A 26,210-nucleotide genomic window follows, 5' to 3' on the forward strand; every position below is an offset into this window, starting at 1 on the left:
GTAATGTGATTCTCTATTCTGTCTTTCACAGGGAGGTGTTCAAAGCAAAACACAGACAGACGGGGAAGAAGGTTGCGCTGAAGAAAGTCTTGATGGAAAATGAGAAAGAAGGAGTAAGTGACCATTTAGAGTCTACTAGCCAATTTACAGCCTGATATGCTGAACTTGTTCAGCACGAGGGGTTTTTCAGAACAGAAAAAACAACAGAAAAGGCACATTAATGGACGATTGCGGTTTATCACAAGTTGGGTCTAATTTGCTGCCCCTTAAAACATTTCTTACTTGAAAATTTAAAACATCTTGAATCTGTACTCACAGGGCAGCTCATCTTTATCTTTGTTTCAGTTTCCAATCACAGCACTGAGAGAAATCAAGATCCTGCAGCTGCTCAAACATGAGAATGTGGTCAATCTGATTGAGATCTGCAGAACCAAAGGTTGGTGTGACAGTCAATCAATTTCTGTCGTCTTCTAGATTTGTGCCGTTGTATTTTTAGGTCACTTGTTTTCCCTGCTGTGTATAAACAGCAGAATATGTCTTGCTCCAATTACAAGGGCAAATAGAATATAAGCAGGAAGCATATGTTGTGTAAACTTAGTTTGTTGGTGGATGGATGTTTTTCATTCTTTGTTTTCCTCTCATTGTTTTCAAAGCTACTCAGTTCAACAGATACAAAGGCAGCATCTACCTGGTGTTTGACTTCTGTGAGCACGACCTGGCCGGGCTGCTGAGTAACGCCAATGTAAAGTTCACCCTGGCCGAGATCAAGAAGGTCATGCAGATGCTGCTGAACGGACTGTACTACATCCACCGAAATAAGGTGAGGCATGTCTGTGTTTAGAGAGGTATAAAAGCAGCAGGTGAGGAGAGGTCACACTGAACTGACACTAATCTGAAAAAACGAAGAATATTGATCTTGTTACACTTTAAACCAAAGAAATAAATTCGTCATTAATTCATCTCACTGCTACAATGTCTCATGGTCTGTGGCTTTCTGTTGGATCAGATCCTCCACAGAGACATGAAGGCTGCCAACGTGCTCATCACCAGAGACGGCGTTCTGAAGCTGGCTGACTTCGGTTTGGCTCGAGCCTTCAGCCTGGCTAAAAACAGCCAGGGGAACCGCTACACTAACCGCGTGGTCACACTGTGGTACCGACCTCCAGAGCTGCTGCTAGGTAAGAGATGAACACCAAACTCTGTGTGAGCACAAAGTAAGAAGTATGATGTGCACGGATTTGTGGTGTTGTTAGCTGTAAATGGATGTAGTGCATGTAATACAACACACTGATTTGTATGGGCTGGGTCTTGCAAACAACCTTGTGTACAGCAGGTAGTCACACATGTACATGTGGTAGTGTTACTGTCAGTCACTGTTGGAAAAGCATTCAGTAAGGATTAACAGCATCTATTGATGCTAAGTTTACAGAGTTTTCTCAAAAGACAATATCCAAAAGCACAATCAATAAACTCTTCTAAAACAAAGAGGAATTAAATGAATTCAAAACCTCAAAGTATTTGCAAACCTGATTTTTCTACATGTTTGAAACTTGCATTGTTTACGTCCATACCTTCTCCTTCACTGACTGTGGTGGCACAGTACAGTCTCCTGTAGAGGAATGCACTGTGTGAAACCACTGACAGGGATGTGTATCATACTGCAGATGTGTATAAGAAGCAGAACATTGCTCCATTGTGCATCAGGGTACCTATCATTTTAATGTAGTCTAGAACACTGGTTCCCAAGCTGTGGGCCATGAAGGTATTTGAAGTGGGCCAAAAGATCTCATTGTTTTGTTTTCTCATATTAAGGTCTATCACTGTGATAAGCCAATGATAACAATTTGTATGTTGTCGCTGCTGGACCACATCATACAGTTGCTTGCTGTCTCAGTCTGATCGCGCTAAAAGATCACATGGCAGAAACTAGAGTATCAACATGGATAGCTGGTTAGCAACAGGAAGAATTCAAAGAGAAGAATCAAGAGACAGATAATGAGTTAAGAAGTGATCACTGCTGTGTCAAACAAAATAAAAGGTGCTTTGAGAACATTTAATTTGCCTGTGTTTGAGCGTGGTGGCTGCCGTTGCTGAGCTGCTGCCGAGAAACACGTCTGCACACCGACTGTGTCTGTGTTGCATTGCTGCTGCTGCTCATTATTAATTAATTTCTGATTTATTTTTGACAGAAAACGTCACAAAAATGTCCCTGTCTCCACATGCAGCTGCTACAAAATTTAAAAAATATATTTCTATTTTTTCATGTCTGTTATATTCATATTCAGACTAGACATAGAAAGACTTTAGTGGTGTCAGTCTTGTGTAATGTTGCAGGTATGATCTCAATATGACATCAACAGGTCAACAACAGGCTCACGTACACATCACACAGGCAGTGTATCAGCCACAACGCAAGCGCACACACACACACACACACACACACACCACGCATCCAGTGTGTTCCTGGCGTTATGGGGTCAGATGTGGATTGCTAACATTTTTGAGATTTTCAAGTGGGCCATGAGTTGGAAAAGGTTTAGAACCACTCGTCTAGAAGAAAGCATATGTTATCTGTCTATTTATTATCTGTGAATTTGTTTATTTTTGGTAGGTGAGCGAGACTACGGCCCTCCCATTGACCTGTGGGGAGCCGGCTGCATCATGGCAGAGATGTGGACCAGAAGTCCTATTATGCAAGGCAACACAGAGCAGCACCAGCTCACTCTGATCAGCCAGCTCTGTGGCTCCATCACTGCAGAGGTAAGACGGCTGACGCTGCATCACATGACATCTATTTCTCTTATTTGTCAACTGGATATTAAACTGTTCTCTCTGTCTATCAGGTGTGGCCTGGTGTGGACAAGAAATACGAGCTGTACCAGAAGATGGAGCTTCCTAAAGGCCAGAAGAGGAAAGTGAAGGATCGTCTCAAAGCCTACGTCAAAGACCCGTACGCTCTGGACCTGATCGACAAGCTCCTGGTCCTCGACCCAGCACAGCGCATAGACAGCGACGACGCGCTCAACCACGACTTCTTCTGGTCCGACCCCATGCCGTCAGACCTGAAGAACATGCTCTCTACCCACAACACCTCCATGTTTGAATATCTGGCACCGCCCAGACGGAGAGGCCACATGCCGCAGCAGCAGCCCAATCAGAACAGAAACCCAGCCACCACCAGTCAGACTGAATTTGATCGAGTGTTTTAGTGGTTGGAGGAGTTTACAGTCGGGATGTCACGTTTTAAACCCTGCCTCTCAGATGCTGCAGTGTTGTGATTGTCTGATCAGCACTGCTTTTTATTTTTTATTGATGTGATCATTTGACTGATCAGTGAATAGGACATGCAACAGGTGGAGCTGATAGAGCTCATTCTGTTGGACCTTCTGGTAAACTACATCAAATGGTCTTCTGTGCTTATAGAGTGTACATGTTGACTTGAACAGGTCATTACAGTGTAAATATTTAATGTTATTACCACGTTCGAATGTTTGAATAAAAGGTGTCAGCCACACTTTTTGGACAAATAGTTTGCTGGGTTGGACTTTATGTTTAACAAATGACTTTATTCTCCAGCTGCCAAATGTTGTTTTTGGTGAAGGTTTCTTTTTCCATTTCTTCTTCTTTGAGCTAAATGACACCGGGGATGAACAAGTATTTGAAGATACTTTCCAGATGAATGTCAAAGCTAGAAATAACCATATATTTACATTTACATTTATATCTACAGTGACACCATATACACAACTTTTAAATGTGTTATTATTGTTAATAGGTTGAAGGATCAGGTTTCGTTTCAGCTCCACCTGAAATGGCAAGATACCTCATAATAATATGTAATTATGTCCTAATCACAGTGGAGGCAAATGTCATGTTATAACTTCTCAGATTGTGGTAGAATGTCAGACCAATACACAACATGTTAAATTCAGTTTCATTACATTTGGATGTAGTAACAACATTATCATTATTGTGGATTAAGCTACCAAACGGTCACTCAACCAGCTACAACATTAAAACGCTGCTCATGCAAGGGATCAGTAATGATAAAAATATATAACAAGGTCCAGGCTGCATAATAAGTGACCTGCATGGTTTGAATTTAGTTTTGGATAATACACATTTAAATAATGTTTTAATGTAGGACATGAGTCAAATAAACATTAACCAAGCTGAAAGATTTGAGAGTTCAGTTCACTCTTCAGACACAAAGTCCTGACTTCATGTGCATTCAGTGCAAACACTGTGCTAACAGTCTTGTCAGGCTAAAATAGTAAAATGACTGGACACTGTGGTCTATCCAGCTATTTGAACATGTGCAATCATCGAGATGGTCTGTCAATGTGGACATGGAGAAAGCCCAGCATGATGCGTCCTCATGTCACAAGTTCAGAAATGAAAGGCAACAGTTGTTCAGGGAGTTGGGTCTTCTTTTGCTTTCAAATGTATATTTTCATGTGAAGCCAGTTTCCATTGTATTTGGTAGAGTCTTAAAATGTATTCACTTAACTATTTTTTCTCCTCATTTTTAATAAACATACAAAAGAAACTAACAGAGGTTGAGTATAACCACCCACACACATACAAAATAAATAAATAAAACTCAGAAAGAAGAAAGGGGGCTCATCTCATTTAAGTTCATTTGAGATGATAGGGCTTTCCTATCATCTTTAATAAGCTTCATTTAAACTCATTCAGCCATTGATTTATACACTGTACATTTGAAATACCTGCATTCATGTATAAAAAAACTTCCATAATAACGGTAAGAAAGTCCAAATTCTGATTTTCAACACAGAAACCAAACTTAACACAATTCTTTTGGACTGTAGCGAGCTCTGCATATCACTCCATACAGATTACTGATTCACAATGAAAGAACAAATGTTCCAAGCTCTCAGTATCATTTTCACAGAATAGACAGTTATTCACATCATCATCACATCTCACAGAACACCCATGTTGTAACAGATTCACAGTCTTTTTTTCTAAATTATACATGTTTTTATTTATTCTTGGCTTTTTTAATTGGTGAAAAAACAGAAAGTGACATAGAAGACATTGTGACCATAAAACATAATAGACTAAGTGTATATGAAATTAGATTTTAGGTGTGTGTGTGTGTGTGTGTGTGTGTGTGTGGGTGTGTGCGTCTGTGCGCGTATAAAATTATAATAATAATAATTGGAATAGCAATAATGACAATAATGCTAACAAAAATAATAACAACAATAATATATAATAGTAATAATGTGGTGATAGCGGCAAACTGTGCAGGCATGTATACAGACAGTATAATAATGCTCATGTAATAATATTAAAAATACAATAATAATATGATAATATATAATAAGGATAATAGGGGTGGTAGAAATGATTTTTATTTTAGTATTTAAAAATATAGGATAAACACACAGCAAATCCTTATCTGTGGAGGGCAGTATTAGGCTTTACAGTGAACAGCCTGCCAGAAATTCATTAGAAGAAGAAGAAGAAGCAGCAGCATCACAAGGAGAAAAATAAATAAATAAAACAGTGATCAACTGTATACGGCTCATATCAGGAATATTGCTGTGTCTATGTAATGTCTATGAACTGAACATGTAACGTAGGAGATATTTTTCGATTTCCTGCTTCAAATGACTGATTGGACCAATCGCCACCCACCGTTAGATGTTAACGTTGTCCGAGCAAGGAAACATCGGAACTCCCTCTTGAGTAGTTACATCCAGCAGAGCAACGAGGAGCAGTGACACAACATCAACAAACAGCCTGTGAGTATGAAACTAGGCTCAGTTTAACCTGACTTCATATCTAGACGTCGTGTTTTTATAGTTTATGTCTTATTATGTCTGCGACCTGTGTTAGCTCCTGTTTGCTAAACGTTGCCAGGAGTGGAAGTTGTCAATGGGTAGCTAACCTTATCATCCCTGTCATTAAACCTCCGCCGTGGAAGCACTGAAGCGAACAACACACAGTTAGCTAACAATGATGTTGCTATTACGATTAGCATAGGTAGCTTTAAAGCAGTTGATATGAGGCGTAAAGTGTTGCTAGGTTGATCACCTTTTGCCAACATCTGTGGCAGTTATATGTAGCATTAGCTACGTCATTTACGAGTAACCCTCCCTTCCCCTGCCCACATCCAGCCCCACACCCACAGGGCCCGTGGTGCTTACATACACAGTATACAACACAACTGAGCACACTCCTGTGCAGCATCACTAACACGTCACATGATTCAAAACTGTGTCATGTTACAATAAGTCTTTTATTTTGAAGTTGAAGTGTAGGACAGATCTTATCCGACAGGCTAGATAGATTGCATTGAATATATGTACAATCTCAGTGTAATGTCCACCTGTGACCTCTTTAAAGGTGTAATGTGTAAGATCATGCTACTTGCTCCACATCCATAGGGGGGCAGCATTTCACCTCTTCCTTCCTGTCCAGTTAATCATGTTGTTGTTTTCCCCATGTTGCTTATAATTTATTATTTATATGTGCATTTATTGTTGATATTTTTGATAGCACTGAAACAAAGTATGAGTACTTGTAATACAAACAGAATGATTTTATTTACCTATACAAATATGAAGGCAAGGGGATAGTGCATGACACATGGGTGTCAGTCTACAACAGCATGAAAAAGGGATGATGACATCATCAAGAGGGCAGAATCATAAATTAAGGTTTATTGCAAGATACTTTACTTACAAGGTATTTGGCTTGGTGTTTGGTGCAGTATACAATAAACATATTAACAGGAAATAATAAAAAGGTAAAATACTTCAACAGTCAAAAAGATAAATATACATAGATACACATATAAAAAAAATAAATCTATGAAAAAAACTATGTACAAAAGTGCTGACAAAACTCTAAGCAGGATGTGAAAAAGAGCACAGTATTGACAGTATCTGTTCTGTGCAGGGATAATACTCCAAGGTGTTACTGTAATGTGGTTGTTGATGGTTGATGAGGCCAGACGCAGAAGAAAAGGCAGGTGCTGGTCCATCACTGGGGAGGACTGGACTGGAATTCTGGTCCTGATACATGTTTTTTCTACATGTGATTGGAGAATTAGTTTAGATCATACAAGCTCATTATATTCAAACATGTTAGGACTGTTGTGTGTGTATAATAAATATTAGGCATAAATATGAATATGCTAAAACAAATACAGTATTAGGCCGTGGATCCTGAACCTGCTGGTTCTGGATCAAACGGTCTCTTTGTCTCACTTGTAAAAGAAAAGTTACTGACGCATCTATTTGGACAACAGCCGCAGGAACAGGCTAAATTCTACTACATCACTAAAACATCTGTGGACATCATCAATCATACATTTATGCCACCTAAAGTGTTTGTCAGTAGGGTTTGTCATTTGCAGTAATGATACTTTTTGCTACAGACCAACATTAGATGTTAGTCACCAGTCTATAAGAAAAGTTGCAGCTCAGCATCTCTTTACCTGGAACTGTCTTCAGCAGTGGGAAGACACACTCTGCGTTCCTGTGATGCTAGTTGGGAGTTTTTTGGTTTTTTTGTCAGTAGCTGTAGCGTAACTTCAAGCTCTGGAGGAAGCTCTTCTTCTTCGTGTGACTGAGGGCAGACTAGACGCTACACTGACTCACACAGCATCTAGTGTGTCTATGTGGTATAACAACACGGTCTGGGACGCGGCTAGTTGGTTAGCATGCTCATTTCAGTAGATATCTCTGAAGTACAATAGATGGAAGTCTTGGTCATGACATCATTGATCAAACGATGTGAAAGACATTGAATGATTCCAACCTCTGTGTGCCTAAGAAGAAAAACACTGCTCACAAAATGGCACAAAAGTGCAAGATTCAACTTTACCAAATAACATGGAAAGAGGCATGATGAGTATTGGCTTTTTTTTGGATCAGATGGGGTCCAGCATGTTTGGTGTGGACCCTGACCAGGATATTAACAATGATCAAAAACTATGACCTGGCCCTGGTATGTTCCCTGATTTGAGTCAGTTGAACATTTGGAGTGTTTATAGGTAAGCGCTCTTCCACTTCCTTGCAGTTCCTGAGCAGGCGGGAAACCAGAGCGGCTCTGTAGACTGTCAAGAGGTGTAGCCCTAAGCCCCAGGTCGGCATCCCGTGTATGCAGTGTAACCAGGTTTATACCCAGTCTGTTTGAAACAGAGCCTCGAAATCTAGAGACAAGGAGCTAAGTTATCAACACTGCAGCTGTAAACACCCAACAAATAGAACCTGTTTTTACCAGAAAGTCCAACTCAGTGACGATGCACTTGGCTGACCAGTGGTAGAAATACCATCAGTCAGCTAGTCAGTCAGTTTTTTTCCAGATGCAGCATGCAGCTGTTTTCAGTTACAAAGCTGTGATGTAGCCACTGTTCAACCCCTGCCTCAAACATCAAACAGCAGAAAAAGTTAGCGACCAGTTGGTTAAGGAGCATTTAGCAGCTGAAGAGCCAGATATTTGGTCAAATTGCTTCATCTAATTAGTCCGTAATATCACAATTGTCTTACTTCTCAGCGTGCAGGCAGTCTGGACATTGTTTTCCTACCTGTCCATCAGTCTGGAGTGTTGTGGAGGGGCAGGAGTGAAACCCAGCAGGCAGAGAGACAGCAGGGCAATCAAGACCCAGAATGCCTCTGTTCTTCAGAAAGAAGAAACTCAGTGATGACTCCCAAAAAAGACTGGAATATCAGCTGTGTCGGGTAAGAAGAGTCTGTTCATGTTACAGTGTAATCAACACCCTACTGTCAGTGCTGAGGATCACATCAGCAACCTGCAGCCTTTTTCTGTCTTCATTATGAATATGAAACTTTTTTTCATTCATCAAAATGGCATCTTCCAAATTGTGGAGCTCTTTCAACATTATGTGTCTTTTTTTTCTATTTCAAACAATGGCTCATCTTTGTGTTTCAGTCTAAGGAGGCGGGTGCTGATGACATCCTGGACATCTCAGCATGTCAGCTCTCAGAGGTGAGTATGTTACTGTGGACTGTTGTGAGGGAAGCTTAACTGATGAGTAGTGATTGTATTGTAGAACAGGTTGAGTTCAAACTGACCAGACAAAATTGAACAACTGCATTACTTAATGCATGTTACACCGACATTGAGCCGATTCATTGAAGAGTCACATGCTGCGGTCCAAAGGTCAGAATAATCTCCTCTCTTACCACTTCTCCTCGACGTTGATGGAAAATGTCAATGAGGTGAAGGAAAGGTGTGAAGGAGAATTCACAAGGACTTAGGAAAAGAATCTGACTGCTAACTAACTTTATTCTTTAAATTCTTCTCTCCTAACCACAAAAACAAAACAAACAGGATTGAAATGTTGAAATAAGATGACATGAAAGAAAAATAAAAGTAGCCATTAATTAATAATTAGATAGAAACAAGGAACAAAAAATCTATATTTATGGATTGGGGCTTTCCAGGATTTCCATCAGTTCTGGATCGAGTCACAAACATAAAACAGCTGCTCTGATGTTTCTACATTTACGTGGGTCTACTGTGGTGAATCTACAATGGTGTGTTGCTTTAAATGTTGCTGCTGCAGGGAATTGTGGGATGGCATTTCTCCTTTTCTCTAGTAAAGGTCAAGTGTTTCCTTTACTAAAGGAGATAAGATAGGAAGCACTGAAGCTCCTTTCCTCCTCATGTAGAGAAGTGGAGCAGCTGTGATCATGATGCTGCTCAGATACTTCAGCTCATTTCACTCAGCCACAGTTGTTTTTTACACTTGTGCCTTTTCCACTGTCACATGACAATATGTCTTATAAAACAGCTTATCACCCAATAAAAGACGCAGTTCAAGTTTCAGCTTCACCTCTTTCTCTCTTTCTCGCTTTACTTTTTTCTCCTTTTCATTCTCTCTCTCTCTTTATGGGAAGTCGGTGTCATTAAGTCAATAATCCACCTGAGAGAGAAACACCAGTTCACCAGAGCGAGAGATGTTCTAATAGTCCAACAGATCATTTTTTCCTTCCTGATACCTGAACATGTGAATTGGCAGATACTGAAATTGACACTGATACTGATCCAATGCCATTGCATTAGAAAAAAAATGAACCAGCTGTTTACTGCTAACCTTGTACAGATGTGGTATGATTGCTGACATGACTCAGGTTAAACTTTTTGTAAAATATGAATAAACACATGAATAGAATGTAGCCATAGAATCTTTCTTCTATTGTCTAATAACACTATAATAACACTTCCTACACTAGAGCCACCCCTCCAAATTAAAGCCTTATATATTGAACACATACTGTGTGTGTGTGTGTGTGTGTGTGTGTGTGTGCGTGTGCGTGTTGTGTCCATGCCTGTTTCCATATTTGATCATTCCTTGCTCCTTGTTTCTCTCTGTGGTTTTCCATCGCTCCACTGCTCTTATTCCTGTTCAGAGTGAGGAAGCATTTCTGAAGAGACATTAGCAGGATACAAGACACCAGCCTTCACAGACATATCAGACTCAGCTGACTCTACATCACATCGCTGCACCTTTGCGCTCAGATTTTACATCAGATAAACAGCTCTTTTCATTCATTAGAAAGATTTTTAATATCGACCTTGAATAGTACAGTCATGGAGAAGAGAGCCTGGTGTCTTTCATCAGTAACGACATTTTAATTACCCGTCACATTTGAGGCCTGTGTGTCAGGTAGAAACATAGTTTGATGGGAGATATATTCACCTCATTTTCCCTTTGTCTAAAACATTGCAGCTATTAAACCATTTCTACAAAACATCATACGATAGTAATGATAATTCATTTACAAAGACAATATCAATAAATGCAGATCCAAATAATTTAATTACATAAAATAAATAAAAAACTGCCTTTGCCAATAAAAACATGGTTCATGTACATTCAGTGTCTGAGCAGTGACATACATCCACCTACAAAAGTGATATTCAACAAGGTGAAATGTAAACAATATGATCACATGACTGGAATAAAAAGTATTAGGTATTAATAAAATTTTTCTAAATATAATTTCCATTAAAGCCAGATTTAGGATATATTGTAAATAAGTCGATGAATTATCATTAGGTTTCTTACTCTTAGTATTTTCGCTCTGCAGTCTGATGATGAACAAACTGTTACGATCATGTGAACCACATAAAACAGTTGAAGTTAATGTCAGACTGTTTCTGCTGCAGAGAGGAGATAAACTGAAATGTTTAAAGATTATCAATCAAATTTACAATCATGGAAATATTTAACAGAGTGGATCATTATTCTAATCAAAGACATCAGATTTTTAGTTTTTATTGCCAGTTATTGTCTCCTCATGTTGTTCTGAGCTGTGGCAATGGAAGAAGAGTGATAGCATTCCTATTGTCTATTTTCATTGTCCTTTAGTCCACCCTTATTTTATTGTACTATTATATTTATACTTAATGAAAAGTGCTCTATAAATAAAGTTGTTTATTATTATTATTATTATTATTATTATTACAATTCGTATTTTTTAGTGTGTGGTAAGAACTGCAGGTGGTGACATCTTTGTTCTGTTCTTCCATAGGTTCCCTCAAGTGCCTTTTCCATTTGCAAGGTGCTACATAAGAAGGTGAGAATGCACTGTGGAGCTGTAAAGTTACAGCCTATTTCTTTCCTATTCAGTGTATGTAATAAGTATTGTTTTACCAAAATCTACACAACTCCCCTCTGTCAGTACATGTGTGTGTCTGTTTCCCTGGTTGAACTCTCCCTGGTTGTTGCTCTCCTTCAGGTCCTTATCCTCCATAATAATGAGCTGAGGTCACTGCTGCCCAAAGGATGTGACATCGGGGCTCTCGCCACTTTAAAGGTAAAGTGATGCACAAGCATGATGAGAAATGAAAACATATTACAGTGTTGTATGATTTATAACCTCTAAGCCTTCACACACGGCGCATGTCCTCCTGTTTCACAGTCAACCTTTGCGCAAGCATCTCATGAGATAATGAAAAATGTATGATGGTTTATCAGAAGACCAAAAAGTCTGATAGACGCCTCATCTCTGACCCTCAGGTTTTGGATCTGCATGACAATAGGATCACCTCACTCCCAGAGGATATTGGGAAGCTGGCATCACTGCAGGTAAAGCCGTCATGAACTCAACTCATGGCACTAGAGGGAATGAGTGTGAATGAAAACTGCTCATCATGTGTTTGTGTCCTATCAGATTCTGAATGTGGAGAAGAACCGTCTGAAGGCCCTGCCGGACTCCTTCGGCGATCTGCGTCTCCTGCAGACGCTCAATCTGAAGGGTATGCTGCTGACTGCTCGCTTGTCCGCAGGTAAGAGGACGTGTACAAGTCAGATGACATCACTGTGTATTCAACAGGTAACTGTCTCAGTGAGCTGCCAGCGTCCGTCAGCTGTTTGAGCAGCCTCCGCACCCTGGACCTGAGCGACAACAACATCGTCCAGCTCCCCAAGACTGTGGCCCACATCCGCACCCTGGAGGTGTGTTGTCCTTCAATCCACATTTACAGGAAACCTAAAACATAGATCTGGTTTTAGACAAACCCTGTGTGTGTGTGTGTGTGTGTGTGTGTGTGTGTGTGTGTGACAGAGCTTCACACTCGATGCTGCCATGATGACCTACCCACCTGCATCTGTGTGTACAGAGGGCACAGAGAGCATCCAGCGCTTCCTGTGCAGCGGTGAGTGTTTACTTTGTGGTTTCTACTGCATCGCCTTTCTGTCCCTTACCAAGGATTTTAACTGATGAATTTAACAGGTAAAAACACAGTTAAGACCCAGGGCTCATAATTACCAGGATCATTCACAGCGCAAAGATTTTTCTGCTTTCCAGTGAATCCAACAGAGTTTTATATTCTTTCATATCACCGGGGCTGAGCTGCATCAGTGCAGTTTAGGGATAATCTTTTTTTTGACAGCATATTCAGTCCGTTCTCATGGACACGATATCTCAGTAACACATTCTGCTTACTGGCCCGATTCTTTATAAACTGAACCATTCCTTTAGCTATACAATGTAATCAGAAGGCTGTAAACTAATGTTATGTGAATAGCCCAGAACTTTAACTCTGGTGATTTTCATATCCTCAGTTCCACTGAATGATTAATTGCCACTTTATGGCTTAAATCCGATTCACATTAGACCTGTTGCCCAACTTTGTAAACTTGGACTTCAGTTCTAATCCTCATGACTTCAGTCCTGAGTGAAAGACTTATGGTAAGTTTCTTGGTTGATGTGGTTTTCAGAGCTGGGGGAGGAGTATTGCCCCCCATCCCAGTATCTGCTGCCAGTGCTGGAGAACGACTCTGGCAAACAGAGCTGTGACTGCTGGGACGGCGTGGAGGAGGCCTGGCAGGTAACTATCACACCCTGAACAGGTGTGGAGGTGATGTGCTCCACTCTAGTGCAGAACTTGGACCTAGTTAATTGCTGTTGACACTGTATGAACTGTTGTCTTTGAATCACTGAGCCTTCCCTCACTTTCTGTTGCAGAACAAATTCAGTGACTACGCCAGGAGAAAGGTTTGTGACTGCAGCCGACACAGCTGTCAGATTTCCCTACAGATGTGGGGGATGAGTTGGAGAGAAAGTCTCTGCTCGTACTTAGAGCAGCACTAATCAATACTTTTGAGCTCTACAGAGCTTTTTAGCATCTCTTAGCTTATTTTCTCCGTCAGTCTCACTGCACTCACCAGCCTCCAGCAGCAGCAGAAACCTGATTCACCCTCCAGCCTTGCAGGATTTGGTATATCTTAGTGTTTACCTGAAATCTGCTATATTTTTATTGGATCACTCAGAAAACAGTGAGCCAATCAGAAGAGAGGATCAGAGCCTTCTCTCTTCTGATTGGCTCACTGACCTGAAGTGCAGACTGACCGAAGCAGAGGGTGGTGGTGGCTCCATGATGGTGTTGAGGTGGAGCTGGTGTGGCTCTGCTCCGAACACAGCAGGAGACAGAATGAGAACAGAAGGGAGTGTTAGGGAACAGGTTGCTGAAGCAGATGTGACATTACGTCAGCATTTAATGCATAGTGCCCAAATTACAAGTAACTGGACACTTGACTACTAAAAACAGAAACAGTTGACTGAGACTGAGAGTTTTTATTTTGCTTCTGAGCAGCTCTAGTGCAGGATTGTAGCAAAGCTTAAAAGTTAAAGGTCTACATGTGTATCTTTGAAAGTAGATAGACATGTATATGATGCAGTATATAGACACTGAGCCTGTCCTCCATGCTGCAGCAACAGAAGCAGGAGGAGAAACTGGCCTTCGAGCGGCACCTGGAGGAAAGACAAAAGGAGCACACCCAGCTTCTACTGAGTAACAACTCCCGCAAGGAAAACATCCTCAACTCTGTCCGACAGGTACGCTGCATGCTCACCTGCTCACCTGCTCACCTGCTCACATGCTCACTGCTCACATGCTCACCTGCTCCTGGTCTTGTTCTATGAAAATGTTAGTGTCCAGTAGATATGCATTTTTATTTTATTCTATAAATTCTTTGTCAGAGCTTTATCATTGTGTTGAAATCAAAGAGAAACTACCTGTGTTTATAATCCCACAAAAATCCCTTGAGGTCACTGTTGATTTTTGAAACTCATCAGCATTGAGCTGATGGAGAATTTTACAGTTCTGTTGGTCCTTTAACAAGAAGTACAGCTTGAAGAGTTTACAGAGAGCTCAGCTTTATGTCTCCATGCCAAAAGGTCAAAGGTCAACTTCACTGTGACATCATAAGGTCATATTTGCTGCAACTTGTACTGGTTGGTGGAGGCAAACAACATGATAATTGTGGTCATTATACAGTTTTCATTTTAGCTAATAGACTTGCACGATATGAGGAAAATCTGCAATGTGTGATAGCACTGTTCAGTATTGCCATGACGATATGTGATATTGAAACAAATATTGAAGTGTGCATATACCGTTGTTATGTCTTCCTCTCCCATCGTACTAGCTAACCTCATAGTTATCACTGAATGAGAGTTAATGTGTATAAAGTCAATAATATCTCTCTGGAGAAAAAGCAGTAGAGAACATTCAGCAGAGTTTTTTCTGTGCCTTGAAAACCTTGTGTGAATCCTTGGTGCGTGTAAATAAATAGATTTTTTCTCATTTACATTTCATTGCATTTCTCTCAGTCTCTTGCTATGTGTTTATTTCACATGTTCATGTAGTGATGATGATGAAAACATGATTTATAGGTCAGCAATAATAGCTAAACGAAGCTAATCTCCAGCAGCCCAGTGAAGTCACTACCGATCATTGACTTTTTCTAATCTGTTTATTTTACTGTCTCGTGTGAAATGTGTGTGTGATCTGTAGGAGCAGGAGCGTCTGGAGCAGGGAGTCAGCCAGCAGCAGAGGGCTCAGGAGGCCGAGAGGCTGCTGGTGCTGGAGAAAGTCAGACAAGCTGAGGACAGCATCAGTAGCCGAATCAGCAACATGCTGATGGACAGCAACCGGTAGGACCTGCAGGAAGCGGCTGTGTTTGGATCTCTGTCACATATTATATTCATCATTCTAACTGCAGTGTGTTTACATCTTTCCTCCAGGCAGAAGAAGAGCACAGAGTTTCTTCAGGCCATGGAGGAAGATCGGTGAGTGGGCAGATAACTGACCCTTAACATCCAGCTCTATTACAGCAGAGATATGAGGCACTCCAACAAATGGCCACAATCATGTTTTCCACTTACAAGACTGAGCCTGTCTGCCACATACGCTCGCACACACACACACACACACACACACAACTCATCTTCGAATCCTGCACTTGAATGCGATCACTGTAATGCACTTTTTACTGGCCTCAAGAAAAAAAACACTGAGAGACCTCAGCTCATTTAGTTGTGAACTAAAACCATGAGCAAAGAGCACCATTAGTCCCGTCTGAGCTTCCTGTTGCGTTCAGAATTGATTTTCTGCTCCTCATATACAAAGACCGTCATGGACGAGGACCAAGCTACATCTCTAACTCCCTGAGCAACTATGTACCTCCAGTAACACTGAGATCATCTGCTGCTGCTGCAGTGTAGTGCAGTGACAGCTGAAGGAAAATCAGGCCCCATGACACATGACCTATAGATATGAGAGAAGCAGCATGTGTTTAACACCCCACCAGAGAGGGTAGTTATTCTGGAGCAACTTGGGGTTGTGCCCAGTGCAGATAAAACCCACAGTGAGATTGCACCTCACTGGGGTGGGGGTGGGGGGAATCAGAACCTGTGGTGCATTTCAGTCCTGTAGAGCTGTTTGCCTCAGAGCTGTTGAATAAAAGAGTGCACAAAGAAAGGTTTTTTGTTAAAAGAAAAGGTTTCTTACTTGATTTGATGCATTCAATGTAATCAACTTTTAACTTATGTTAATTAATTATTTATTTCTATTTTATTATAATTCCATCTCATTTGGCATGAATGTTTTTAATATGCTTTTATGTTCATTTTATGTCTTGTTTTGATTACTGGTAAAAGTCAGCAGACCATTACTATAACCTGTTGTTGACTTTCCCCACAGGATCCATACGGAGCATCTGACCGCCATCACACAGGAAGAGGCCAATTCACTGAGGAAACGGGAGGTGGCAGGTAAAGATCAGCTGATGGAGCTGAAGCTGATGATGTTTGCAGCGGTTGTTTAATTAGTTTGTCCACACACAAAAAGACATCAGTGTTGTCAGAGATTTGATATATTCTCTTCATACACTCAGTCGACCCAGCAAAAACTAATGCAGCAGTCCAGTTTGTAATGTTCAGTTATTGATAGAATTGATCATTTTGGATGATTTCATGGAGAAATCAGGGCTGCACAATTACTCAAAATATAATTCAAATTGCAACATGGCCAAGTGCAATATCCAAATGCAGGAGCTGGGATTTTTTTAATGAAGGTAAACTGTGTCACATTGTTGTACATTGTTAACACCATAAGTGTTGTGGTGCTACAGAGACATTCTGTCCTACAGATCATATTCTCCAGATGTAAATGAACGTGTTTGTTTGGTACAAGACCAACAAAAATCATATCATCATTTTTTTTTTATTTAATAACTTTCCAAAAATTCTGTTTTGACTGGCATGTTGAGTGTATTTTCATATCATATTCATATTTTCTGAGGTCTGTCTATTTCTGTGTTCAATACAAAGACATGTGAACCAGACTCCAGTAACTGTATAGACCAACAATGTCACAAACGGCCCTGACTTTGTATCTGCTGTTGTTTTTTCTCACAATCATTGGTTTGGACATTAACCCAGACATGGACTCTCTCGTGCTGCTGAGTCATTGTATATTTAACAAAACTAGCAAAAGAATTAAGAAAAAGCGCCAGTATTTATTTTTTAAGGAAATATAGATTTTTTTCAGTGTAAAAAAATATTTTTCTCTAAATTTTGAGTCTTTGTGGCTGTTGAACATTTATCTCATTTTCAAGACTGACTTGAAATACACAGAATTTTCACGATTATGAAAGAAAACTGTAATTTATTAGACACATTAATGGTCAGATTGAATCCTTTTTTGATCACATATGGCTATTGGTATCTGCCTGAAAAATCCCGTGTGGGTCAAACTCTGCCTTTGATTTTATCTTTTCATTCCTCATCTTCCTGTGTGTGGACTCACCTTGTGTTCCCTCCTCTCTCCTCCCTCTGTGTGCTCGTAGCGGCCATGCAGAAGATGCTGTCAGACAGCTGCGCCATGAGCCTCCTCCAGGAGGCCAGTGACTGTCGCAGACAGAGCCTGGTCTCTGAGGCCTACAGGAGGTTAAACACACACTCACTCACACACACAGACACACACACCAGATCTGAGCAGAGACATGGTGACGCTGCAATTATCTGTGGACTTTGAGAAACATGTTGTTGTCTCTTCCCTTGTTCTGTAACAGTATAGAGAACTTGGACAGGAAGTTTGATAAGATGCTTTCCCTCCAAGCTCTGGACAAATCTAAAGCCATAGCTCACATCCTGCAGGAGGTACGTGGTGTTCTATACCTGTCTGATCTTTCCCTCCTTGGTGTCAGTTTTATAATGAGAGCGTGGTGGAATCAGTGAGTGTCACCTGGTTTCAGCCACAGACTCAGTCACCTGTCATGTAATCTGACCTCTGCAGGAGGAGATGCAGAAAGCAGCGTTCCAGGCTCTGCAGCTGCAGAAAGACGCCGTACACGGCTACATCCGCAACCAGGTCTGTGCAGATGGGTGGAGACGGGTGGGGTGAGGGTCAGATCTGTCACGAGTCTCAGCTCGGTCTAAGTCTAGCTGAACAACTTCAACATGCTCTCATAGTTTGCAAGATATCCTGGTTTAGCTTTTGGTCAGCATCATGTTTCATGTTCTGCTTTGTGTTTCTCTGTTGCTCATGTTACATTTTAAATTGTGACAGACTTCAATTATGATATTGAAAGTGGAAAGCTAGTTAGCATAGCTTGCTTGGGTCAGAACCAATTCCCAGTAGATGTTACACTCTTATGTTATTTTAACCCCTGCTGAGAGAGAGAGAGAGAGAGAGAGAGAGAGAGAGAGAGAGAGAGAGAGAGAGAGAGAGAGAGAGAGAGGGTGTAGGGTATCTGAGAGAGCTGTTCAATCAATATCTGTCACCATGCTCTCATCATTTGAGATTTGCAGTGAGCTGGAACAAACCTACAGGTTAATATTCTCTACAAAAAGCCTCTGTGATAATTAAGGCCACCTTGATGGATATTTGGCTAATTTGCATAATGTGAAAAACAGTAAAATGAATTGAAATTGGTCGCCATGAACCAAAATATCTTTGTAAAGGGCGGGGCTTAGTGAATATTGTTCATAACTCATGAACCATTTGTCCAATCATCATAAATCTTGCTACATGTCCCCAGGCCATGATTGGAAAGGACCAAAGAATTTTGATTCTGACCCACAGGGGCCACAAATGTAAAAATCTGTACCTCAAAACCCGGTGGACAGAATCTCACCAGAATTGGATTGGAAATTTTATTAAACAAAATCTGAAGTGCTATGTTGATTGGTACGAGTGGATGAGGCCTATGACATATATGTTCACAACTCAAGCTGACTAAACTCACTGGAAACATCCTGTGCTGTGTCCTGGACATACACACTGAGTTCTGCTGACATTTGATGGATCATTTCATCCGTGTTTTTATCCTGTTCATCCGCAGCATGTCCTTGCTCCCTGCTTACCTTCATGTTTGCTTCATGTTTGCTTCTCCACTGTCCCCAGATCAAGCTCATAGAGGGTGAATTAATGCAGCTGACTAAACTGGAGATTAAAAGACGCAATCTTAATGCTGAGAACCTGCAGGTGGGTGTCACCACCGTCTTCCTTTGTCTTCCCACATTTACACATTATGTTTTCTTTCTTCTCGTTGTTTATTACCACATAATTTATTTTGGTTATTTCCCCTTTCATTGCTCCATGGCAACAATTTATCATTGTTCATGCTGATGTTCATGAAAATAATGAGCAGTAAAGGGGTTTAACATTATTTGGATAGAGTGATAGTGATTATCAGAGGCAGGCTAGTGTCTTTTTTTTGGCTTTTGTCAGTATTTACTAATGAGTGTGTGTTGTAACTCTGCCTGACGTGATGGTGTGTGTTGAGTGCGCAGGAGGTTCTCGTGGACCAGCGCACAGCTTTGAGTGATTTGTTGCAGCAGCTGCTGAAGCAGAGGGACCAGAGGGAGCAGGAGCTGCGGCAGATTCTGGTGAGTGACCGGCTGCTGGGACCTCAGTGTCGCTGCTGTGGACCAACACACACACACGTGTGTTTGACACTGACATCAGGAATATTATGTATAATCAATGGCTACAATACTTTCTACCACTAATGACTTAGTGACTACTCATATTCTTTCTCAAACTATTTGAAACACGATAAAGGTCCATGCAGTGTTCATTTTGTCAGCTGCTGTTTTTTTATGCCTCCATGCCAACGACAGCCAGTCCGTCCATCCCATTCTCTTTGACATGATATCTCACCTGGACTCAAGGTGGAACTGGTTAGATTTTGGCGGTCAAAGGTCAAGGTCATGGTGACCTTTTAAAACACTTTTTATCCATAACTCAAGACTTCACAGAAATTATGACAGAATTTCACACCAATGGTTCATATTTTCTTTGACAAACAGGGATGTAATCTGAAGCTAGTCTGAGTGGAGGAGGCAGACAACCACCAGGAGCTGATTCTAGTTAGAAGTCCATGTTAGTTTCAGTCATATTTAGTCAAACTCACCCTTTTTAGTTTTAGTCAGGTTTGACATTAACATTTCAGTCAAACTTTATCAAACTGATTTCCATCCAGACATGAAAGAAGAGAAACAATGAAGTCTGGAAAGATGAAACAACATTAGCAAATCCAGTGTTCTCTAACTCCTGAGTCATCCATGAGTCAACCAGAACGTTCCCAGAGAAAAGAAAAAGAAACAACAGGTCACATGGTCCTAATGTTCAGGTTTGTCAGAACTGTTACAGAAAGGTGATTTTATTCTGTAACGTTGAGGCCTCAGTGGTTGTGTTGTACCAGACTGTGTTTACACAAGCATTTAAATAAAGTTGTAAAGAAAATGGAACCTCTGCACACAAAGCAAATGAAGCTGTCGACAGCAAAATAAAGTTTATTCAAGCACAAAACATCTTCTACAAAAAGACGCTGTGCATTTTAACAACAACTACATGTCCCAAACAGACGACATGTAGCTGTCCTGTTGTTGTGAGACGCTAGCACATAACATGACACCACTGCCTTTGGTAGTTGGCTTAATTTACATTTAAAGGTCCATATAGTCTAAAGGTCTCTGTCCATGTGTAGTGTGATTATAGATCAGGTCTAGCTTCTATATTAATACTGTGAAAGTATCAAAGCCTCAGTCCACAGAGAAATGCACACAGCCTGTATTCAGAAACTGAGCCTTAAAACCAGCCGTCAGGACTTCTGGAACTTTGTGATGTCACAACAAAACAGTCACTTCCCTCAATGGCAGATTCATTTCAAGATGACACTCGCTGATCAACACTTGCTCTGTCAGACAGACGCTGTCGAGTCAAACCAGCAGACTGAATGTAAAGTCATCATTGGTCGGGTCAGAGACTGAGCTCAAAATGGAAGAACAGGAAGTAGTCTTAGGTCTTTCTGTTGTCTGGTCTGTTTAGTCTGTTTAGTCTGTTTGAGATAGTCACAGCTTCACTTTGTCAGAGTCAGGTAAATGTCATCACCTCATGCTTCCCTCCATCTCCTCATCAGTTGATCACGTTTGGCTGCTTTTATTCCATGTTCACATCCACACACTGACACATTTACCTCCCATGTTGTCTCCGTCTCTCTGGGTGAAATGAGCAGGAATCATTGTGTGTTTTCCAGGCTGAGATCGAGCGGAAGTCTGAGTCCAACCAGCAGAACTACTGGATGATCCAGTATCAGAGGCTGCTGGACGCCAAGCCCGTGTCGCTGCGCGTGCAGGTACAGAGCAGGGCACACACACACACACACACACACACACACACACACATCTGGAGATTGAATGTGTTGTTCTAAAGCTGTGACGCCGTTGCAGGAGGCGGACATTGAGAAGGAGTTAGTCAGCCTGCTGTGTAAACTGTCGGCTCAGCACTACCTGCCCGTCCTGGCTCATCATCGAGTGACGGCTGAGGCCCTTCGCCACATGACCTTCTCTGACCTCAAGAAGGTCCGTGTGCAATATCATGACTCACATAAGACTCAGTAGCTAGAAGCTGTTAATGTAAAGTGGCTATAATCAATATTTATTAATTAATAGTGGATCACATGACCAGAATTATCACCTAGCTGCAGTTTCCTTCACCCTCATGTTCCCCAAGTTTTCTTGCTACTTTGAGCTCGTTGTTTTGCTTCAGCAGCCTGATGTTCTCACTGAAAACCTTTTACAGTCTTCTTTACTTTACAACTGATGCATGAATAAGTAGCTAATAAGTTTCCACATAAACTCAGAAAGTGACTCGGTCAGTGTTGTGTTAAATGAATGCAGGATTATCGCTCAGTGAATGAGCAGAATAATCATCGGCTTCATTCCTCTGTTTTCAGCTCGGCATCAATGAAGTGGGAATCCAGAGGTCTCTCCTGGCCTGGGCTCAGGGACACCAACCTCAAGGTACATTCATACAATCTTTATTAAGGACACAGCGCATGGGGGGTTCATGGGAAGAAAACAGTGACAAACAAAAAGAAATCCACGTAAGATAAAATCAAAACAAAAGACATTACACAATACTCAGACAGTAGGGACTTTAAGCAGTGACGGCTGAAGTGACGGCCACGGCGTGATGCGATGTCATAGATTCTATGGTTACACTTCCTACCATTGCAGCACGACTGTCTACTACAGGAGAAAGACTAGTTTGCCGTACCCTGTGACACGTTAAAGAATCAGTACGTTTCTGTCATATTTCAATGACACCGTTAGTAGTTTTATGGATTATGATTTTATTTGTTGAAGATACCTGCTGACTTGACTGATTTTTCCTGTTTATTCATAGACATGTAGCACAAACTGTTGTAAACCTCCATCCTCCCTCTGCAGCTCACAACCTCACTGTGCTGTGTGTTGATGAAACCATGACGCTGTCCGTGGTGCTGAAGTAACAGAGAGATTTAAACAAACTCCTCATCTGATATTAAACTGTCTCTAAAGCAAAGATCAGCAGCTCTCGGCTCATTTAAGAGACATATTGTAGCAACGTTCAGAGCGACCTCAGTTTCCTGAAGAAGTGAAGTAGCTGTTGTTAGAGTCAAATGTTGCTTAGAGATCTTTGATTTCCATTACTATGGCAACACGTTGGAATGCATATCACTTCAACCGTTGCTGCTTAAAGTCGTTATTTACATACAGCCTGCAACGCCAGTGGTTCCACATTGTCGATGATAACCGGACGGAGCTCAGTTGAGGGTTGGTTAAAGCTGAGATACCGTTTTCAGAATCAGATAAACTACACTTACATCTATATATCGAATTTTATATTACAGCAGGACAGGTGGGTGCAGCAACATTAACAAACATTTGGCTGGTGCTGCAGCTGAACATCACACACATCCTGCTTTATTATATATTAGACAGTTAACTGTTCATGTGTGAGCAGGTTGTAGCCTGATGGGTATAAGAAAGGGACTGAACTAAAAGAAAAATTAGCATCTTACCATGAAGACTGTAGATCCTCTGCCGCAGTGAATGAGGTGTTGGAGTCTCAGTGCTCTCTGGCTGACAAAGTAGCAACACTGGTAATAAAGTCTTTAGCTTTCCATTACTCTTTACTTATCAGCCATCATTAATGTAGATACTGAATTATCTGCAATCAGCTGAAATCAGCCTTTAAAATCAGCCTGTTGACGTATCAGCCTGCAGGTGATCAGAGTCACCTGTGTAACATTTGCTGTCCACTGATGGTGTTGTTCACCAGGAGCCTGTGAGGCGGTGCAGCAGGAGGAGGCAGCAGAAGTCACCCCCTCGGCTCCGCCCCCATCTTCTCCTCCATCCCTTCCCAGTACATCGACTATCCAGATGCCCAGCCCCCCACTCACCCCGGGGACCCCTGTCACCCCCTCAGCCCCCAGCCCTGTGGAGGGACCAGGCAGCTCTGAGTGTGTGGTCTGCATGGAGACCGGGGTAAGTAAAACCTTCAGTGTCAGTATTAAAACACTACGCTCAGTGATGCTAACATGTCTGGTCCAGGACTGTGACACCTGAACTTTACACCAGTGCTGAGGTGTCACTGGTGTATAACAGACTTTAATACAGTTAGTACACAATATAAATACACTTCATTTATTTTCAGCAGCACAGACAGCAGCTGGCCAAACTGTCTTCACCAGGCCATTTAACACAGATATAAACATAGAAATATAACCTCATTTGTTCAGTCAAGTAGACTACATCTGTTGTCTTTACATCCATGTTTACACTGGAAACAGGACCTGCCAATAGGCTTTCATCATGAATCTCAATGTGGCCAATTTGCCAAAACATTCACAATACAAAAAATATTCACTGTTTAGGCTGGAAAAAGGCTCAATTCCAACTAGAGGGTCCCATCCTGTCCTGTTACGTGACTGACTCCATTGTTGACAATAGCATTTTCACAGTGGTTGGGTGGCACGGCCTCTGACCGATGTGTATGCAGTTTAGAAGGGGAGACTGTAACCCAGGTTATTATCTGTGGCTTCAGTTCAGAGATGTACACTAAGTGCCTCACATGCAGACTGTAAGTAGATGCTAGCTGTAGGCTGCACACAGAGAAACCCCTAGTGGCCAAAAAAGAGTTATTTTGAAGATGCATCGACTCCGCAGGGAGCAGACTCTGATTTCTGGTGGCTGCACCACGTGTCAATCCACACACATCATGTACCGGTCAGTTAAAACAAACACACACTGTTAAAGGCTGAAAAGAGGTACCTCACTCTAAACCAGTGTGGGCGGCAACTGGCCCGCCAGCAGCAATATCTGACCCGCCAGATTATTTACGTAATCAGATTTTTTTAATCTTACAATATGGGACTGACAGTCCCACATTTAGTTATAATGTTCAGATCCTTTAATCTGAATGATGCACCTTCACCCTGAAGAATGTTGTTATACTTTTATCCATGTTGAGGGTGAATGACAGACACAAACATTCACATCAGGCTGCACTGTACAGTGCACAGAGCAGGGTGCTGAAATACATCATCACGCACAAGGAAGTTCTGACAGGAAGTTCCAATGGTTCTGTTGCTTGATTGACAGACCTCTGAAATATTGGACATAAAATGTCTGATGTGAGTTCAGTAAATCAGTTAAAATATGTATTTATGATATAATATATAATATGTGACAGGGCCAGTTCAGTAAATTCCAGTTTCATTTTTATCAATCAATTTCTTAAATTGATTATGTTCTAGCTGCCGTCTAATGGTGTAAACTCTTCACAAGTATTACAGTTCCTCCAGAACTCTTTCTGTGTAATCGATCATTATTCATGATGTGTAGATATGAACGTCAGAGCCTCTCCCTCTCTCCAGTCTCAGGTCATCTTCCTGCCCTGCGGTCACGTGTGCTGTTGTCAGGTGTGCAGCGACGCTCTGCAGAACTGCCCTCTGTGTCGCGGCCACATCTCCCAGCGGATCCGCCTCTTCCACAGCTAGAACCAGCCGGGTCACCGTCCTGCACCGAATGCCACTCTATGTATGCATGGTCAAAAAAAACTAATGTGAGCTAATCTCATCATGTACACAAAATCTTTGTAGCTGGATTCTGAAGAGCAGAGCAACTTCCCTGTATTAAGACTATTCTCTCATGTATATAAGTTTAATATAGAGTTATTTTAATGCTGTTGTGTTTCTGGTTGTCACTTGTCACATCCAGGCCTATTATTAGTATTTTGTTGATCTTTTTTATTGTATGATTTTTATTTGTATCATATATGAAGAGCCAACATTAAACCAGTCAGTGGCTCAGGACCTTCTCTACTGATGTGCCTTTCTCTGAGAACTTCTTATTTGTTTCTGTTGCCAACCAAAGTAACACCTGTCCAACATCATTGAAGTCAACTAACAGAGTCTATTGATCATTGTTGGTGTTTGTTATAATCACGAATGCAATATCATGTTTGACAGCTTGTCTTGTCCTCTCTCACTGTCACTTCCTCATCTTGTCCCTCTCTACTCGCTGGAAACATTTATCTGCTTTTAAATGGTGTGAATAATTAAAACATATATTAAGAAAACAAACTAATTTCTCCAGATGTTTGTCGTTTATTTGATCTTTTCTTGGCATCAACCTCCCAAAGGGCCCGAGTTAATGAGCCGCTGGAGCCCTGTTACCACCCACAGCTCCTCCCACTCCCACTCATACGATATGACATGGCACCAGTAATAATACTAGGGGTAGTCCTCACTGTTGCTGTAGCAGCAGCAGTAATATCAAGTGTTTGAGACTTTTTTTGTATTTATTGCAAATTATGGTTTCACAAATTTGATAGATCTGATGTAAATCCTTAATTTATGACTTGAACTGAAATTCTAAGTCATTATTTTGGATTTGGATTTTGGATTCATCTGATGTGTTGTCAAATTGATGAAGCTGTTTTTTCTGTTTGCATGTTTTCTTATGTTGTAGTGCAGTGAGCTCTCAGGGCCACCGTAGGTCTGAGTCATAGATCCCTGGCTGGTTTTTATTCCCAGTTCATCTTTAAATGGATCATGTGATTAAATCTCTAATAAACCA

General features: G+C 41.2%; 2 protein-coding genes across 2 annotated transcripts in view; both read left to right on the forward strand.

Moving 5' to 3' along the window:
* cdk9 (cyclin-dependent kinase 9 (CDC2-related kinase)) overlaps window positions 1-3,527 on the forward strand; it is a 5,528-nt gene extending 2,001 nt beyond the window's left edge. The window contains exons 3-8 of the mRNA XM_023397845.2: window positions 32-113; window positions 346-436; window positions 654-820; window positions 1,007-1,178; window positions 2,612-2,760; window positions 2,844-3,527. Coding sequence (XP_023253613.1) covers window positions 32-113; window positions 346-436; window positions 654-820; window positions 1,007-1,178; window positions 2,612-2,760; window positions 2,844-3,209 — 1,027 coding nt within the window. The 3' untranslated portion in view covers window positions 3,210-3,527. The remainder of the gene's footprint in view (window positions 1-31; window positions 114-345; window positions 437-653; window positions 821-1,006; window positions 1,179-2,611; window positions 2,761-2,843) is intronic.
* Window positions 3,528-5,503: 1,976 nt separating this feature from the next.
* On the forward strand, window positions 5,504-25,714 carry lrsam1 (leucine rich repeat and sterile alpha motif containing 1). The gene is made up of 25 exons (XM_023397908.2): window positions 5,504-5,774; window positions 8,536-8,720; window positions 8,932-8,988; window positions 11,541-11,585; window positions 11,748-11,825; window positions 12,029-12,097; window positions 12,183-12,267; window positions 12,345-12,466; window positions 12,576-12,666; window positions 13,232-13,341; window positions 13,479-13,508; window positions 14,226-14,348; window positions 15,310-15,449; window positions 15,540-15,584; window positions 16,498-16,568; window positions 17,645-17,744; window positions 17,870-17,957; window positions 18,094-18,168; window positions 19,204-19,284; window positions 19,593-19,688; window positions 21,341-21,439; window positions 21,534-21,665; window positions 22,040-22,106; window positions 23,410-23,615; window positions 25,007-25,714. The coding sequence occupies exons 2-25, from the start codon at window positions 8,649-8,651 to the stop codon at window positions 25,127-25,129; spliced, it is 2,205 nt and encodes a 734-aa protein (XP_023253676.1). The 5' UTR covers window positions 5,504-5,774; window positions 8,536-8,648; the 3' UTR covers window positions 25,130-25,714.
* The last annotated feature ends 496 nt before the right edge of the window (window positions 25,715-26,210 follow it).

The sequence above is a fragment of the Seriola lalandi genome, unplaced genomic scaffold, assembly GCF_002814215.2.
Source record: "Seriola lalandi dorsalis isolate HSWRI2012SDOR001 ecotype SW California unplaced genomic scaffold, Sedor1 jcf7180002054939, whole genome shotgun sequence".
Lineage (NCBI taxonomy): Eukaryota > Metazoa > Chordata > Actinopteri > Carangiformes > Carangidae > Seriola > Seriola lalandi.